The 16,252-nt window shown below is 45.0% G+C and overlaps 1 protein-coding gene across 2 annotated transcripts in view; it reads left to right on the top strand.

Annotated features, from left to right (window-relative positions):
- Nucleotides 1-16,252, top strand: part of LOC104477618 (vascular endothelial growth factor receptor kdr-like) — a 120,278-nt gene that overhangs the window by 72,441 nt on the left and 31,585 nt on the right. For both annotated transcript variants that reach the window (XM_086756182.1, XM_086756183.1), the window contains exons 12-14: nucleotides 8,110-8,218; nucleotides 14,123-14,416; nucleotides 16,098-16,244. In XM_086756182.1, coding sequence (XP_086612308.1) covers nucleotides 8,110-8,218; nucleotides 14,123-14,416; nucleotides 16,098-16,244 — 550 coding nt within the window. The remainder of the gene's footprint in view (nucleotides 1-8,109; nucleotides 8,219-14,122; nucleotides 14,417-16,097; nucleotides 16,245-16,252) is intronic.

Raw genomic sequence — 16,252 nt, forward strand, 5'->3', positions numbered from 1 at the left:
CCAGAGTGGTCAATGTTTCTGTACCCATTTGGATTGCCAGCCACATTACCAGGCCAATGAAGGTGGGAAGGCCTCCTTCCTTCTACACTTCCCTGCCCGCTTCCCCTTCCAAACAGCACCAGCAGCACGCTTCCTCCGTGAGCTGTAAAGATCCCAGCCAGGAATTATCTGTTAAATACCTCCCGGGTACCTGCGGTGATGCTGGCTGATATGAACAGACGTCCATGCTAATCCCGGCGAAACTGCTGCCGCTGTTCTGCTCTAGATCCACAGACCTCTGGCTCTGCCTTGGAGGAGATGCTGTGGTCTGGCTCAGGCTGTGGTTTTACCCCTGTTGGACTTACACAAGTTTGTGGCTTCAGGAGTGGTTTTGCAGCTACAGGTTTCACAGTAGATGTTCCAGGCAGTTTAGTGCCTAATCCTGCAAGGTGCTGGCCTCTGCAGTCCGTACCCTGACGCATCCTTAAGCGTATGGTAATTCTTGGGCTACTCTCATGCTTAAAGTTAAGGACAAAGCTAAAGTGCTCTTCTGGATCGGGTCCATACTAAATCAGCAGCTGGCAGGATCGGTGCCTTAGCCATCTGTTCTTTCTCATGGAGACCTTCCAGCTCTAAACATAATCTAAACCAGAGCTCTGAACATGGTGTTGGGCTGGGAAGACGAAAATCAGTGTTCGCATTTCATTCCCAAGTTTTCCCCTTGCTGGAAGATATTTATAAATTGGGTTTATTTAGATGGCATAGTGCCCCCAAGCTCTGTTTTTCATGTATTCTCTAAGAATTTTAGATCTTGGGTAAAAGCAACTACTTACAAAGTGCTAATTACTTGTAAAAGATGGAGGTGGGTGACATGTGCCTACAAAGTTTCTTCTTTTTCTGAGACCTTCTGGTTGCTGCATGGACTGACGAGTTTTGTGGCTCTCATGGCTACAGTTTCTCCCCGTGTACACAGTCTGTCTAAATACATGATCTGGTGTCCAAGAGCTTAGTTTTCATCTGATGATCACTCTTAAAGTTATGCTAGTCCCCATAGAAAAGTGAAGGGTTTCACAATTGCTGTGACTCAAAAAATATCTCTTGGTTGCTGGGACAGAGAGACACCTCAACAACACAGATTTAGAAACATTTTTCTTTAGTTTATGCATCCGCACACCACTCCCATTTCTTCTTTTACCAACTTTGCAGAGGCAAATATGCAACTGGGTGAAATTTTAGTCTGCTAGTGGACTTAAGATGGGATTTGGCTGCAGTCTCCGAATGAGGTGGTTTAGGAGTGCCACAGACCTCCTGGGTCCAGTGGGGCACTCCAAGCACATCCTCAGTCTGTGCTGGTGCCTGATTAGGGACTTCCCAGCTTTCCCCTGTCACCTAATTTCCCTAGAAAGAAAAGGTGCAGCAATCTCCAGGTACAGCAATCGGAGGAGAAACAGTGCCCCACTCCCACAGAGGACACCCACCCACTGTAGGATGTCAGTCCTGCCATCACCATTTGCCTGAGTTTCCTGCCCGTAAGACATGGTGGACATGAGAGTGCTAGGAGAAAGGAGGCTCAACCGCTTAGTGGAAACAAAGATCACGAGGGGACCTCAGTAAGAGGACTCCACAGAGTCCTCAGAAGGAGCCCTCTTGCTCCCCAAGAGCTCTGCTGCTGCTCACACCCTGAGCACCACATGGCCCCAAGGCTGCTCCTCGCTCTCTCTATAGACTCCAGGCATCCTGAAGGGTTCATTTTTAGACACGTTCAAAAGCTCAGCCTACAACTTTTACATACTTCGCTATTAAAGTTTCATAAAAATACTTCTTTACAAGTTACATAATTTTACAATTTATAATATATTCATTATTTTCATCTCCTGCTGATCCACTGGTGGAAAACACATTCTGAGATATTTTCTAATAATTTTGATGTCCTGATTAAGATTTATTCAAATTAATAAAACTAAATTTTAGGAATCTCAGGTTTCAGCACTTTGTCTCCCTGCTTCCATTAGCAGACAATTCCTCTCCTTCCCCCTTTCTGAAGTCCAAGGCTATCTGTGCTAAGCAGAGGCTTTAGATAATCAAATATAACTCAAAAAAAGACCCTGATGAAAACCCATAGCCTTCAGACTTTTCCTTGTGTTTTATCAGTCCTTATTCCCACCAGAACCAGAACAGACAGGAAACAGCCCAATCCATTCCCACCATGTCCTAGCAAGTAATTCATCTGCATTGACTAGCCAGATGAAATAATAAAGATGTTGGGGTCTGACTGAGCGCGGCTTTCATTGACTGTGTTACGAAGCTGGGATTAGCCAAGATCGGTTATTTTTCCTGTGTGATTCGAGCCTGTGCAATAATAGCTGGAGCCTCAGAGCAGAAGGAGGAATTTACCTCGTCTCTAAGATTTCTCAGCATCCCTAGAGTTCCCCCTCGAAGCACTGTACCAATACATGCTGGTTCAACGACATCAGAAAAAAATGCAGTGACTGTTTAGAGCTGCTAAGAACAGGGGAACAAACCCCTAGAAACACCACATCCAGAATCTTGCTCAAAAGCTCGCTGGCAGAGCAGCAAGCAAGGATTTTTCCAGCAGACCGCTGATGCTTGATGTCATCTTTGATCATATCAAGATCTTTAGATATCTATTTGACAAAAGTGGCATGTAAAATTGAGGTCTCGTCATCTTTGTCATAATGATTATTGCATTGTTATTCCAGCTAGAGAAATGAATTTCACCCCCTCCTGTCTTCTAAAGGCTGAGTCTCGTTCCTAAAGGAAAGCATGTGGTTATCGTTAGCGTTATGATGTCCTTCACTGAGGTTTTGCTCAAATAGTGGTTGAGGCAATTGCATCGTGCTAGTTTAACTTTCCTGGTGGTTTTGTGCCGACACTGAACTTTTCACTTTGAGATTTAAACTACTGTGCAGCTACCTGGGAAAGCTTCTTTTGAACACCCATGATTGTACGAGTTGCCTGAATTTCCTCTTGGAGTTGCAAGGAGTTAGGTTGCTATTTCATTTTCTTTCCTGTTAGTAAACTGAACATACTGGTCTGAGCTTGGAAGAACAGGACAGAGCAGAAAAGCATAGCAAGATCTGTACGTAATCCAGTCATCACTGGAGGTTTCTTTTTCTCTCTTTTCACGTATATATGAGAGGGTGGCCCGGCCACGTGGATGTTTCTGCAATGAAACTCATACATCTCTTTTGCTAGTGAAATTCATAACCACTCAAGAAAATTGACCCCAAAATGCCAGGTTGAAATCTCCTGAAGGAACAAAAAGATTACATTGGAGTAGTGAGATGTGCTTGGTGAAAAGTGTGTGAGCTGTTTAAATGTGTCACCCTGTTCGGGTGCCCGTTTCAGCGAGCTCCCACAAGCCGTGTGACATCAGTCTCTGGCAGGGGAAGGTGAACAGTCATGCGGTTGGGTTTTTGAACACAGCATCCGCTCTGGGAGACCAGCCCAGATGTTTCAGGCACTATCCAAGCACAGGAGCACATGGACCGCTACGCTGTCCTTGGCAAGTCTTCCCGAGACAGCCTCACTAGCAGCAGGGACACAAGAAATGGCACTCTGTCTTTCCTGCCCTCCTAAATTCATTAGCTGCAATCACTGGGTGCGAGGAAGAAGCAGGAGGGTGGTAACTGCTTATGACTTGCTCACGCCCGCCCACTTGTCCTAGGGCCAGAGAGTGAGCGGTTCATCTGTACTTGAAATCTATACCAGTTTCTCCAGAGGCACCTCAAATTGCTGGTTTTCCCCAGTTTCCTGCCCTGCCCAGCTCCTTTCCTGAGCACACGGTAGTGCCATCAGCCCTGCCATACTCCGTGAGGAAGGCAACGACGGTTCTCATTTTACAGGGAGAGAAACGCCCACTGCCAGAGGGGAGAGCAAACCCTAGAATTTCTCCCTCAACTTACAGCCTTCTCTTATCGCTTGTCCTCAGTCCATCCTTTAGCATGTTTTGAATGAATGAACCAAGATCATGGATCAGAATTGTCAGGCTATAAAAACAAGTGTTATTCCGTGCCATTCAACTAGATGGATTGGGAGCTAGCTGAATATTTTCTTTGTGGGGTCTCTGGTGAAGTTCCTATAATTTCATCTCCTTCTAGCCACCTCCACCCCAGCTCTGCCAGAGTTAGACAGCTGAGAAGTTTTCCACCCCCTTTTTCTACTCTTCATCCTCGCCCACACAGAGCTAACGAAGTGAAAGAGAGAAGAATTGTTAACTAAAGTCGTCGGAGGGAGGGATTAGACAAAGGAGAGAGAAAGCAAGGAATAACAAGATATATTAATTCATGCTGGCTCCAGTTTAAAAAAAAAGGTCTCACTGCTTTGTCCTTACTACAAGATGTCTCAAAACACTCATGGTATATGGCTGTGGAATGTTATTTGGCTGCTTCTAAAATAGCTTGTTTTTATCAGTTCAGGAACATTACAGTGCAAGACATATGGACTTTATTGAACCGTTCCATTAGGAGTCTTCCCAGCAGCGATGTCTATTTACTTGTCATAGCTGCTCTTCAGAGATCAGTCATTTTATTTCTTTTCTTATTGAGTTTTAAACGTAGTTTATTCTTTTAGAGTAATTATTTATTAGCTAATAATCCCTTCTTTGGGCTCGCAGTATTGGGTGGCCTTTAGGTTAAGTAATAGGAAAAGGAGCCCTCTGCTTCCAAATTCAACACAGGCAATCAAAACTGCTCTGAAGGATGTTTGGTGTTTGGTATGCAGGGAACTCGCAGATCCCAGTCCTGCTACGAAGATGTCTAGACATTACATGCCAATAATTTGTTATTAATTACCCTTGGTTCCAGCACAGCCTGCACAGAAGCTATGGACTGAAAAGCCGCGTAGTTTGTGCTACCGCTTGTGGCTGGAGCACCTTGGCAAGGGTTAACGTGTCGTTTAGTCTAAGTTGCTCTTCACTAGGACACGAGTGGATGGTAAACTAAAAAGTACAAACTTCCAGGCTGTAAACAGTTCATGAATAGTAATTTCGCTGCAGAGATAGGATGTGTCAAGGCTATTGCAGATTTCCCATCAGCATCATTATTCAGGTTCGGCAGAAAGGGCTGAGCTCTGTCTGGGAGCAGTTTTCTGAGCAGAAAGCATGAGAAACGGCTTTGATGTGAGCTCTGCTTTGAGGAAGAGGTGGACAGGAGACCACCAGCAGTCCCGTGCAGCTCAGATCTTTCTGGAGCGTAGATGTGGCAAATGCCAACACATCTCCAACTTTTCTATCCTGGCTCTGATTCCAGGAATGGAAAATACTCTGCCAGGTGCGTGGACTAAGCATGCAAAGTAGATTATCCCCTCAGATTTTTTTCCACTCACTATTAAAGGTCCCCAAATGCTGGGACTGTGCCACTCCACTGCTGGCTTCCTGAAAGTTTCTTTCAGGTTCCTTTTGTTAAAAAAAACAAAACTATGTGGTCTTATAGAGGGAAGGAAGATTTGGATGCCCTTCAGTACAGTGTGTGTGTGTCCCAAAGCACCACTCTGTTGAGGACTGAACCAGGATTAGATTAGTTTGGCAACCGAGAACTTTCTTTAAGATGCTGGAAAGATAATTGGACTCCCAATCTCAGGGATTTACCCCAGAGCACACAGCTAGGGTGAAAAGCTGATGCATAATGATTTCAAGGGATTCATCTTATTACAAGACAATCACTCAGCATCCTTCATTTCCGGCTCTAAAATCACATATATTGCTCTGCAGGATGCTGCAGGATTGAAAGGCACCTTTTGGAGGACTCTGGAACATGCTAGATCTAAGACAAGACAGTAAAGTGTGTTATCTCTCGTGCTCAGGGTGTAGCAAACTGGTATCCAAGTGCACAACAGTGATTTTGGGCATGCAAACAAGAAAACTTTCTCTCTTTTCCTCGGGCTAAACCATTACAGTCAGTAAACTTTTTCCCAAGAATTTGCCCCCAGATTTTTTCCCACCATCATTTTAGCACCTTTTTCACCTTCACGTCCAGACACAGTTAAGATTAGCTGGGATGAGGTCTCAGTACAGCTATTTGCTTTTTTTTTCCCACTAGCACCTCAGACTGCTCTTGCCTTACGTAGTTAGAGACGTCAGCATCTGTGTGTGCTCATGAGCGTATGCGCGCGTTCACCTCTGGGCCACCAAATGCAGCTCGAGGCACTGCATCAGTTTTTAGAAGAGTCACAGTGTCACCCCTGGCACTTTGGATATACTGCAAAATGGATAATTCCACTCCTCTTTATGATTTTAACTGGTTCTACAGTATCATCCTCGACTCCCCATCTCGAGCTGTCGCTTAGCAAGACTAACAGCTGTTAAATAGCTGTCCAAATGTACCCCCTCTGCCCTCAGCACGTACATTTCTATTGGCTTTTTCTATTCCCAGACATAAAATTCTAAGATCTAGTCATCATGGGAAGAAAATCTTGGTCCTGATTCAGCAGTAACCCAAAAGGCAGCATCTACGCTTGAAGTCGGGGCAGCTCTCTGAACACGTGCTTGTTACAAACCTGGGGCACCAGGCCCGCTGCTGCAGGAACAGACTGCTGCTCTGGCTGATTTTATATCCAATTTATATTTTCACACCAGAAATAAACTGGAACTGCACAGCTCTTTCTTTGGTGGACACCAGAGGGAGCTGGGTTTACTGGTCTCCTGCTTTCACCCCTAAACGTGGTTTGTCCCTGTTATGGGTCAATTGCTGTGTTTGGTGCCCATGAACAGTAGATGCTTTCCCGCTCGCCCGTTATTCTCCTGAAAATGTTCCTTACGAGAATGCAAAACGCACACAGGATCAAAACCTTTGAAACTCATTTCCCTACAGGATTTAAAGTGCCAAAGCTCAGAAAATCTTAAATAACTCTCAGAAAATACATCCCACACAGCTACAGAGACGTTCACGGTGCAGCTTTATGAGGAGTAAAGGAATGTCTTGTGTGAGTTTAGTTTAGGATATTAAAAAGAAAGTCCAGAGATGCTTTCGTGCACTTCAAAGCGGTCTCTGGAGATAAGGACAAAGGGCCAGAGGGTGTTATAAGTTTTGATTCTCAAAGTCCTTAGAGAGGATGGCAAAGAAAGTGATATTTGTTCCAAATGTGAGGGCTCAGAGCTCCTCAGGTGAATGGCTGCAGGGGAAGCAGAATCATCTTGCAAGAACATCTCTGTTTTGGTGGGTTAGACTCCGCTTTCTTGCTACCAGCCCAAGGGAATTACTAGAAATAATTAAAGCCATGGCCTGGGGACAGTCCTCCATGAGCTTGTGGTGTTGCCTCCTGACAGGGACAGGGGAGCACCAGGCCAGCTCCTCATCAAGGAGGCCCTACACAGAAGCAGGGGCTTGAGATGTTTAAGGAACACAAGTTCTTAAGGATGTGTTTCAGTCCACAAGTAACTGAACCACTTCCTTTTTCGATGTGGTGAAGCTCAGGACAAATGTTCCTTCTCCTGCATGATCTTCCCTTTCTTTCTGCATTTGCCAAGTGTTGTAGCACAGGCAACTTCTCCAGAGCTTCCTTACTCACCGCACGAGTTCTGGTGAGGTTCTGAGGAAGGGTTATGGAATCAAGAGGTGTCCAAGCACAATTTATAAGAGTGACCTGGGGCTCCCAGGGGCCGTATCCCTCCCTCCCTTCTCTGGAGTTATAGCAAAGCAAAATCCTGCAATATTCTTTCTACCACATCCACAAGAATGACCTGCTTCCCATGCAAATGCAGGTGTCCTGTTGCCCACAGAAACCATAACTGAAAAGCAGAAAACAGGTGGATGTGGGCCTTCCTTTCCAGTGTCTCAGATGCATCTTCCAGGTCCTTGGCTTTGGCTTTTTGCTGATGTTGTCACTGAGACCTCAGCAGTGTGTCTAAAGGGAAATCGGTTTTTCATGGGAAGAAAAGAAGGGGAAGATTTAGGAATGAGGTGGGAAGAGAATTAACTGGGCTGAGGCGATTTTAAAGGAAAGACCAAAAATCTAATACAAGCATGTGTCTGTGAGCTTCACTCATTACTAGAAACTCCTTCATTAACTGTTTTTCTACCATAAACCATATACTTATCCACTACTCTCAAGTCTCTCTGCTAAGCCTACCCTGCGCTCAAGGCCTTTATCTTTTCTTTCTTCGCTTGGCAGATTGTGAGCACACTAACTACGGAAAACAGCAGCACATCAGGAATCTACTACTGCGTGGCTTCAAACAAGGTCAGCGAAGAAGAGAGGAGCATCGAGTTCTACGTCTCAGGTAAACACCACAAGAGACGCTCCACAGAAATGAGACGCCGATGATCTGATTTACCTTAATGTTTTATACAGCTGGTGAGTGCTCGTTAAAACTTCTGGGAATCCCTGCACGTTGTGTTTTCAGAGCGCTCACAATCACACGGCCCCAGGCTCTTCCCCACGTGCGAGGCTGGGTCCTGCGTCAGTGCGCAGCTGAGTTTGACATCTCCAGCACCAGACCTGATGCCCCTTTTGCCCTTTCTAAGCTGCAGATGCAGGCCCTAGGACTAGCTGTGTCTTCAGGAAACACTCATGACATTTGAGCGCTGTCCTCACAAAAGCTCCAGCGAAAGCGAAGTCCTTTGTAGTCTTCCAAAGGCCTAGAGCCTCTCCCTGACTCAGGAGAAGGGCTGGTCTCCAATTAAGTCAGCAGACACAGCAAAGGTGAGCAAGGCCAATATCCAGCCCTCATCCAGGGCTGGTATCACTGGGAGTTGTGGTGACATTGGATCCCTGCCTGAGCAATTAGCCCTTCTAGTGCCCTTTAGGGAGGGAGGAGGTGGACATGCTATTTCTCCAAAGAACACAAATCCAAACAAATATCTGCTTAACCTTTCAACACAGAAATTCTTTAGTAGTGAGATCAGGACACACATAATGCTTTTAGGAGAGATGGGAGCTTAAAAAAAGAGAAGAGTCCAGGGTCAGCCTTGTTCAAGAGCTTAACTAGAACAAATGGAATCATTTCTGTGCTCACTTTCTGGATGAGTGGATGCTGGCTGGTAGAATTTGCATCAAAATAACAATCTTTAGAACAAAAAGTGCAGAAGTGTCCTGGAAGGTAAATGTCTGATTCTCACTACTTGGTTTCTTCCCCATGAAGCAAGTTCTGAGGGTGAAGCTCGCTCGTGGCAGTGCTCTGCGCTCCTCTGCCTCTCTCACCTCCTACGTTGTTTGACTCCCTTGCCCTGAAGTAATTCAGCACATTTCAAATCAGGCTCATCAATAAAGCGCTCACTAAACATTGTTACCACTCTTACCGCACAGAAGTGCTAATATAAAAAACGTCATCCAGCGATAATGAAGCCAGTGCCGTATGGGAGAAAGATTCCACCTCCACTCACAGCTTCTTTGCGCTACCCCAATGCCTTACGGAGACAGAAGAGCGTTAAGCCTCCAGAAGACATCTTCCAAAGCCCTAACCCATATTTTCTTAGGAAAAAGCCCTTCAAGGTGCACTTTTGGGAGATACAGTTCAGATATAAGAGGTCCTCAAGATGCCCAAGGCAGGCTGAAGACCAGCTATTAATTTTACACATCACCTCTCCCAAGTGTTGAGTCTTCACGTGGGTTTTTTCTGCTCTGAGTTCCTCCAGCTATTATCTCTGGATGGGTTGCTCAAAGCTGTACGTTCCCAAGCTATTCACAGTACTTTGCAATACCTGGTGACTCAGACCAATGCTGCAGCAACTAAATAATCAATAGCATAAGGTCAGACTCAAAGGGTTAGATCAATCATCCACCTTTCACAACTATGTTTTATTTTAATAATAAAGTTATATAGCTTATTTTCCCCACAATGAGGTAATATTTCCGATTTTTCTTTTTAAGATCAATCTAGCAATGTCTTCAGACACAAATGCTTTAACCACGCCATTTTAATTATGAAGGAAATGAATCACTGGACAAAATTACTGACAGCGGTTATGGTGGAAATGTTTCCACCAAAACAGACCAGGAGGTGAACAGGGCTCGGCAAGACAGATATATTCTTGCCTGGGAAGGAAAAACTGCGAGCCTGTGCCGTTCTGGGGAAGAGGCAGATGCTGAACGAGCATGACTGACTTTTATAAGTGCTGTGTTTAAAAATAGCGGTGTTTATGGATTAGAAAGAAATGAAATCTTTCTAAATGTGGCCATCCTGATCCTAAAGTAGGTCATGTTGCAGTGGTAGCACAGCAGCAGAGTTGCTCATTCAGCAATTCGCTAATTTTAAAGACCTGATCTCCCATTGTCTCCTACTGACAAACAAGCTGGTGGATCCTGGGCTGCTTTCAAACATTTTGGGTGAATAGAGCTTAATTAACTTCTCCCTGGTAATCTGAAGATGACACAGAGGCTAAAAATCTCTTCTTCCCTCAAAACCTTGTTCCACTTGGTCAGGGTTGGAATGTTTTGTCAGGGTTATAGAACACTGGCCCAGGTTGCCCAGAAAGGTGGTGGAGGCCCCATCTCTGGAAGCGTTCAAGGCCAGGCTGGATGAGGCTCTGAGCAACCTGATCTGGTTGGAGATGTCCCTGCTCCTTGCAGGGGGGTTGGACTATATGACCTTTGAAGGTCCCTTCCAACCCTAACCATTCTATGATTCTATGACATGGCAGAGTGTTACAGGGAAAGATCATCAGGTGCTGTCCGGGCGGGACCTGCTCTCCGGGGACGTGCCTTACTTCAGCCTGGTGTTTCCATCACCACGTATTCATTTCAGAAAAATGTATTTATCCCAATGGAATAATGTCAACAGGCATTTTGTTCTTCCACTGCAGAGCCCCCACAAAAACTCCCACGGACACCAGAAATAGCACTGGTATCTATTTTTAAATCATTTCTTTGCCAGCAGGATTCATTTCAGTGAAGGGTCAAATAGAGCTTGGAGATCACGCTGAAACCAAACCATAAAAGGGGTCCAACGTGATAAGAAATCTTATCATTCAGTGACAGTCCTGGAGCCTCTCTGAGCTCTTTCTGCGGACGTCCTGACTGTCAGTGTCCCGCTGAAGCTCTCCTGAAGCAGAAACTCCCACAGCAATGCAGCAGCAGTGGTATCCATCACGCCCTGGCCTAACTCTTCTTCCAGTATTTTTGGTTTGTGGAAATCCTTTTTACTGATTCCACCAGTTACGCACCAAAGGACACTCAAGGCAGACTGCAGCCTTCCCAGTGCAGCGAAAAGCTGACCTGGTCTTTCCCGGAGGTATTCTCTGCTATGAACAAATATTATTTACCTTCTAATCTCTGGTCTGCACCTTGGAAAGGGCAACTGTATATTACTGTAGGTCCACAGTAAATCAAATTCTAGGCTTTGTGTGATTGTACCACACACAACAAATGGGATCCCACCCATACGAAACCTCTGAATGTTCTTGGAATATAAATGAATGACGATAAGAATAACAAATAATAACAAAAGCCCTTTTTCAAGGGCTTATCTGATTGCAAAAACAACTCAGAAAAATGGAGTTAAAGATTTCGACCAGAAAATAAATATATTTCAAACATGAGACAAAAATCTGCCAGCAGACACTAGAACAATGTACAAACTGGGCTGTTCTACAACCACTTGCCAGTCTTGATTTGCTTATTCCCGACATGTTTAGAGGATTTACGAAAAGCTCTGCGCTGCTTCAGACGGAAGGGCTCACCCTTTCTTTTTCTCACTCTCTCCACTGATGGCAGCCCCCCACTCTGCCAGGCATGGGGATGGAATTTGGGAAAGAGCAGAAGTTTTGAATTACACAGATTATTGTGCAAAGCACAGGAAATTAAAACCAATTAATTCCTTGTAAATACAAATGGAGCCAGACTTTCTTTTGATTTATGCTGACTTTTTACCTTCCCCCAATGGCTTATTTCCCTGTTTTGCCATGGAATCCCGCACGGTCGAGAGTGAAATTCGCGGCTACTACACTGTAATACAATATGAAAGACAAATGTTTGGTGACTGCTGATAAAAGAGAAAAGGCCCCACTGTGCATTCTTTTAGCCAACTTATTAGGAGTCTTATAAAACACTGTATCTGTTCAGCGAGAGGAAGTTAATCACTGCTCAGGTTCAAGATTGTGTAAGCAAAGTAGTCAAAGAGATGAACTGACTTATAATGTACTCCCAAAGCTGCAGCTACTCCCCAGATAATCCAGGTAGGAGGAGAAAAGAGAGAGTAGAGCAAGAGAGACTTTTTTTCTCTCTCTTTTTCCTTCCACTGTAATGAAAATCAATGAATATTCTATTGCAGCTGAAAGAGCTTCTTGAAAGGCTAACAAGATGGAAGAGAATAGCAAAGGTTCCAGCTAAAAATATTCAAAATGCTAAATAAAAAATGTCAGTAGAAGAAACGATAAGAAAAACAAGCCGGTTCTCTGCTCCCAGAATGTTAAGTTGGTAGAAAAAACCCTGCACTGGTGAAGTCCAGCAGCAAGGGGAAACTATCGAGTGTCCTTCACAATTTAGGGTTTGGAATTAACCCATCAGATTCAGGACATCAGATGTGAGGAACGGATGTACGACACACGTCAGCTTGAGCGTACAGCTAGCACTGAGCAAGCAAGAGAGCAACTGAGCCTAACAAAACACTACATAAAGTAAACTGAAATTTCATGAAAAGGAAAGAAAAGAAAAATAACTATTTCCACAGCTGTGGCCTGAGGGGTGTCTTCTCTTTTTGGATCTTTTGGAAAACATTTCTGGTGTCAGTCTTTAAAAACCATGAAGCAAAGCTTATTGGTTCTATTCCAGATGACTTGTGAAGAAGAGAGATTTTTAATCATATCTGAAAGCTCCTTCAGGGCTCTATATTTTATATAATATATGGTTTATTATAAGGCACGCTGGTTATTTCAACAGCCTTGCTATTTAAGCTCAGCTATCGCTTCGGCGGGACTTTTTGCAAGCGTTTGCAGTGTGAGCCCCGGCCAAATTCCAGCTCCCATGTGGAATCCATTGGATTGCAAGTGCCGTGCATGCTGGCTCTCCTTTAACTTCTGTCCTCCACCATTTGGAGGAGGCAGAAATGGCACCAGCCATTTCATCCCAGCCTGGGAAAGCATCTCACTAGCAGCTTGGTACTGGGATAACAATCTATCTGATTTATTGCAAACATTGTTCGTGTTCAGAAGGAAATCCAAAGCAACTCCTCCCAAAGCGTCCCGTCCCTGTACCAGGCCTGGTAACGTTTATCTGGGACTCCTCTTAACTCTCAGCTGCTGGAAAATCCCGCCCTAACAGACAGAAGAATCATTCCAGGTCACCGTGGTTATCCATGCACTTTCATTCAAGTCTGCCGGGGGGACAGATCACTGAAACTAACGGAATAAAAAGGGAAAAGACTCTCTTTCAGCCACAATTTAATTGTAGGCCTCTGGTGGCTCGTGCATGACGAGGAACTGTCTGTAGACCAGACTCTGGCATTCTACTCAGAAACATTTTTTTCTTGTCTTCAAATGGATTCAGTTCACTACCTCAGGAAAATTGATTTTTTTTTTTTTTCTGGAGTGAAAAGTTACTAAAAATACAGCAAGAAACAGCTTACTCTTTTGTGAATAGGCTAGATCTATGCCTCAAAGTATTTCTCTGCTAAATAGAAAGGCCTCAAGGACTTATACATCATTAAATCAGTTAATCCATTCAGTGATCAAGTAAATATCCACCAAGGTAAATGTGATGAAAATAAATATTGGCATAGCTGAAAGAACAGAGAATTGGGAAGATTGTTCAGTGGCGAAGAAAGAGCGTCTTACTTCTGAGAAATGGGAATTGGTCTCTCTATTCTTATGCAATTATGCTTTCAAGCACTGATTGCAGATGGAAAGAGCTGATGCACACATCTGGCTACCTGGATGGCAGTTTCTCTTATGAAACTCTCTTAGTCCATTAACTCCTTCAATATATGCGCTTTACATTTCATTAATTGAAAATATAATTACAAGAATGCTGAGGGCCAGGCTACCACAGGTCAGCGCTGGGACACGGAGGGATATTTGCTCACCTAATTCTCAAGCAGCGGCGCCTGGTTGCACATGCAAATGTGGGTCTCATTAAATTGACTCATTCCGTTATGGGTGGTCTTTGAAATCTGACCATCCAGTTGCAAACGGGCAGCCAAAGATCTTTTCAGTTGGGACTTAATTGTAAACATGTTTTCTCTTCCTCCTAGATGTGCCGTTTGGGTTGCAAACAGACCCCCAAGTCACAACCATCGTGGGAAATGATGTTCGGCTGACCTGCCGGGCCTCCAAGTACATCTACAGCCACCTGGCCTGGTACTACCCCTCCTCGGAGGCGGCTCCTAGCGACTCAGTGATCCAGAAAACTCACAGATACTCCATTTCTTTGACATTGGTCATTACTAACGTGACGAAGGAACAAAGCGGCCTCTACAAGTGCCGAGCCCAGAACCAGCACAACAGCACCAACACGCTGGAGCAGCACACGCAGCTCCTGGTCCGAGGTAGGTCCTGCCAACAGACGACAGCAGCGGGACGTGCTGTCGTTCTGCTGCTAGAGCAGAAACGCTGTGCCTCTGCTGCTCCCTTTGAAGCCTTTCAAAGCAGAAGGTATTTACTTACTTATAGACAACCCCCCAACTCTTTTCCTTTATTTTTATAAAAACAGTAACACTACAAATCCTGAAGCCTGGTTTCTTTGGCTATGTGACTATAAAGGGCAGGACACTTCTGGTAGAAACTCACTGAAAATTAGTGAAGGTTCTCCTGCTTCACAGTGAAGAAAGTGAGTGATCGGCTCTAAGCCTTCGCAGAAGAAAAAGTGCTACAGGAATGGGTGAATTTACTAGCTATCTTCCAACAGGGAAGAAAAACCCAAAGCACAGAAATGGAGTAGGATTGAACTACACAGCAGCAAGTGAGGGTGCAGAAGACCGAGTCCTTCAGAAGCCGCATTAGACAGTGATTTCCAAATTGGCTTCTCCGCTTACATTAATGGGTAATGAGACACTGAAGGGACGGCTATGCTGCCGTGAGCACTTGTCACAGGTAAAAACCAGGCCATGCAGCGCTGGCGTCATCCTCGTTAAGCGAAAGAGCACATCTCCCATGTGGTCTCCCACCCCGGGCAGCCAACAACACTCACAGTCCCTTCGCCCTCCATACACACGGGGAGAAAACGCTCGCCCACACCACAGCTGTGGCTAGCAGGGCTCAGATACCTGAGTGGGAGGTGATTTATTTTAAGAAATGGCATGAGCACCTGCCTCTTCCTGCAGCGCGGAGGAAGGGAAAGAATCTCACCCTGGTATTACAGAGCACGAGTGGTTTGGCTTGTCCCCACAGCCGGTACTGGAGCCACCTGTCAGCATCATCTGACATGGAGGCACCGGGCTTTCTCTGCATTCAGGCAATTCACTTTTCTCTCCCTGGCAGATATTTTTACTCATTTAGTCAAATTTCCACCTACGTAGACGCCTACACACAATGGCTATGAGAAAAACACAGCTAAACTGGGAACACATCCATGGGAGAACTGGAACCTTGATCACATTCTTCTGAGAATGACTGGGGTCTGTTATTTGTCTGGCACATGTCAGAAAGGCAATTCTTCCAGAGAACGAGTGGAAATGCCCCTCCAAACCAGCCCTCCTTCCCCTAAGCAAAGTCTTTTAAATGTAGGAACATCCATCAGGTGGATGCAGGTTTTACTGCAGGTTTTATGGGGTTTTTATGCTGTGCTTGAGATTTTACTCATTGCTTTCCTGTACCTTTTATAAATGAACATAACTGGAGGTTAACATCCTTTGTATTAAGGAGATAACTGCACTCATGATAGAGCACAACACAAAATCCTCAGAACTGTTTCCTCTTTGCCTCCTCCTTTCTTTTTTAGTATTCACTCTGCATTTGCTCTGCCCACTCACTGTCCTCTGCTTTCTTCAGCGGATGAGAAACTGAAGGAGGTTTGAGCTGAAGCTGGATGTAAGCTTAGTCAGTTTGAAAATAAGCCAAATCAACTCACCCACTCCTCTTTTAATTGTTGGAGGATTTTTTCCACCACTCAGCAAGCAAACCTTTGCCACTTCCAGCCATGCAGGTGGCCAAAGGAGAGAAGATGGCACAGCCCATGGAGGTGCCTTCTGAAGTCTTACTGTGTTCTTACTTTTTCCTTTGTGACTGTAGCGAAGGCAGCGCCATACGTGATACAAAACCTGACGGATCTGGAAGTTAACATCAGCGGCAAGATCGTTCTGGAGTGCAAAGTCAGCGGAACGCCCGAACCTCAGATTACGTGGAGGAAGAACGGGTACCCCATTTCAGCAGCATCAGGTGAGTGT

This window comes from Chlamydotis macqueenii, chromosome 11 (genome assembly GCF_036417535.1).
Source record: "Chlamydotis macqueenii isolate bChlMac1 chromosome 11, bChlMac1.mat, whole genome shotgun sequence".
NCBI lineage: Eukaryota > Metazoa > Chordata > Aves > Otidiformes > Otididae > Chlamydotis > Chlamydotis macqueenii.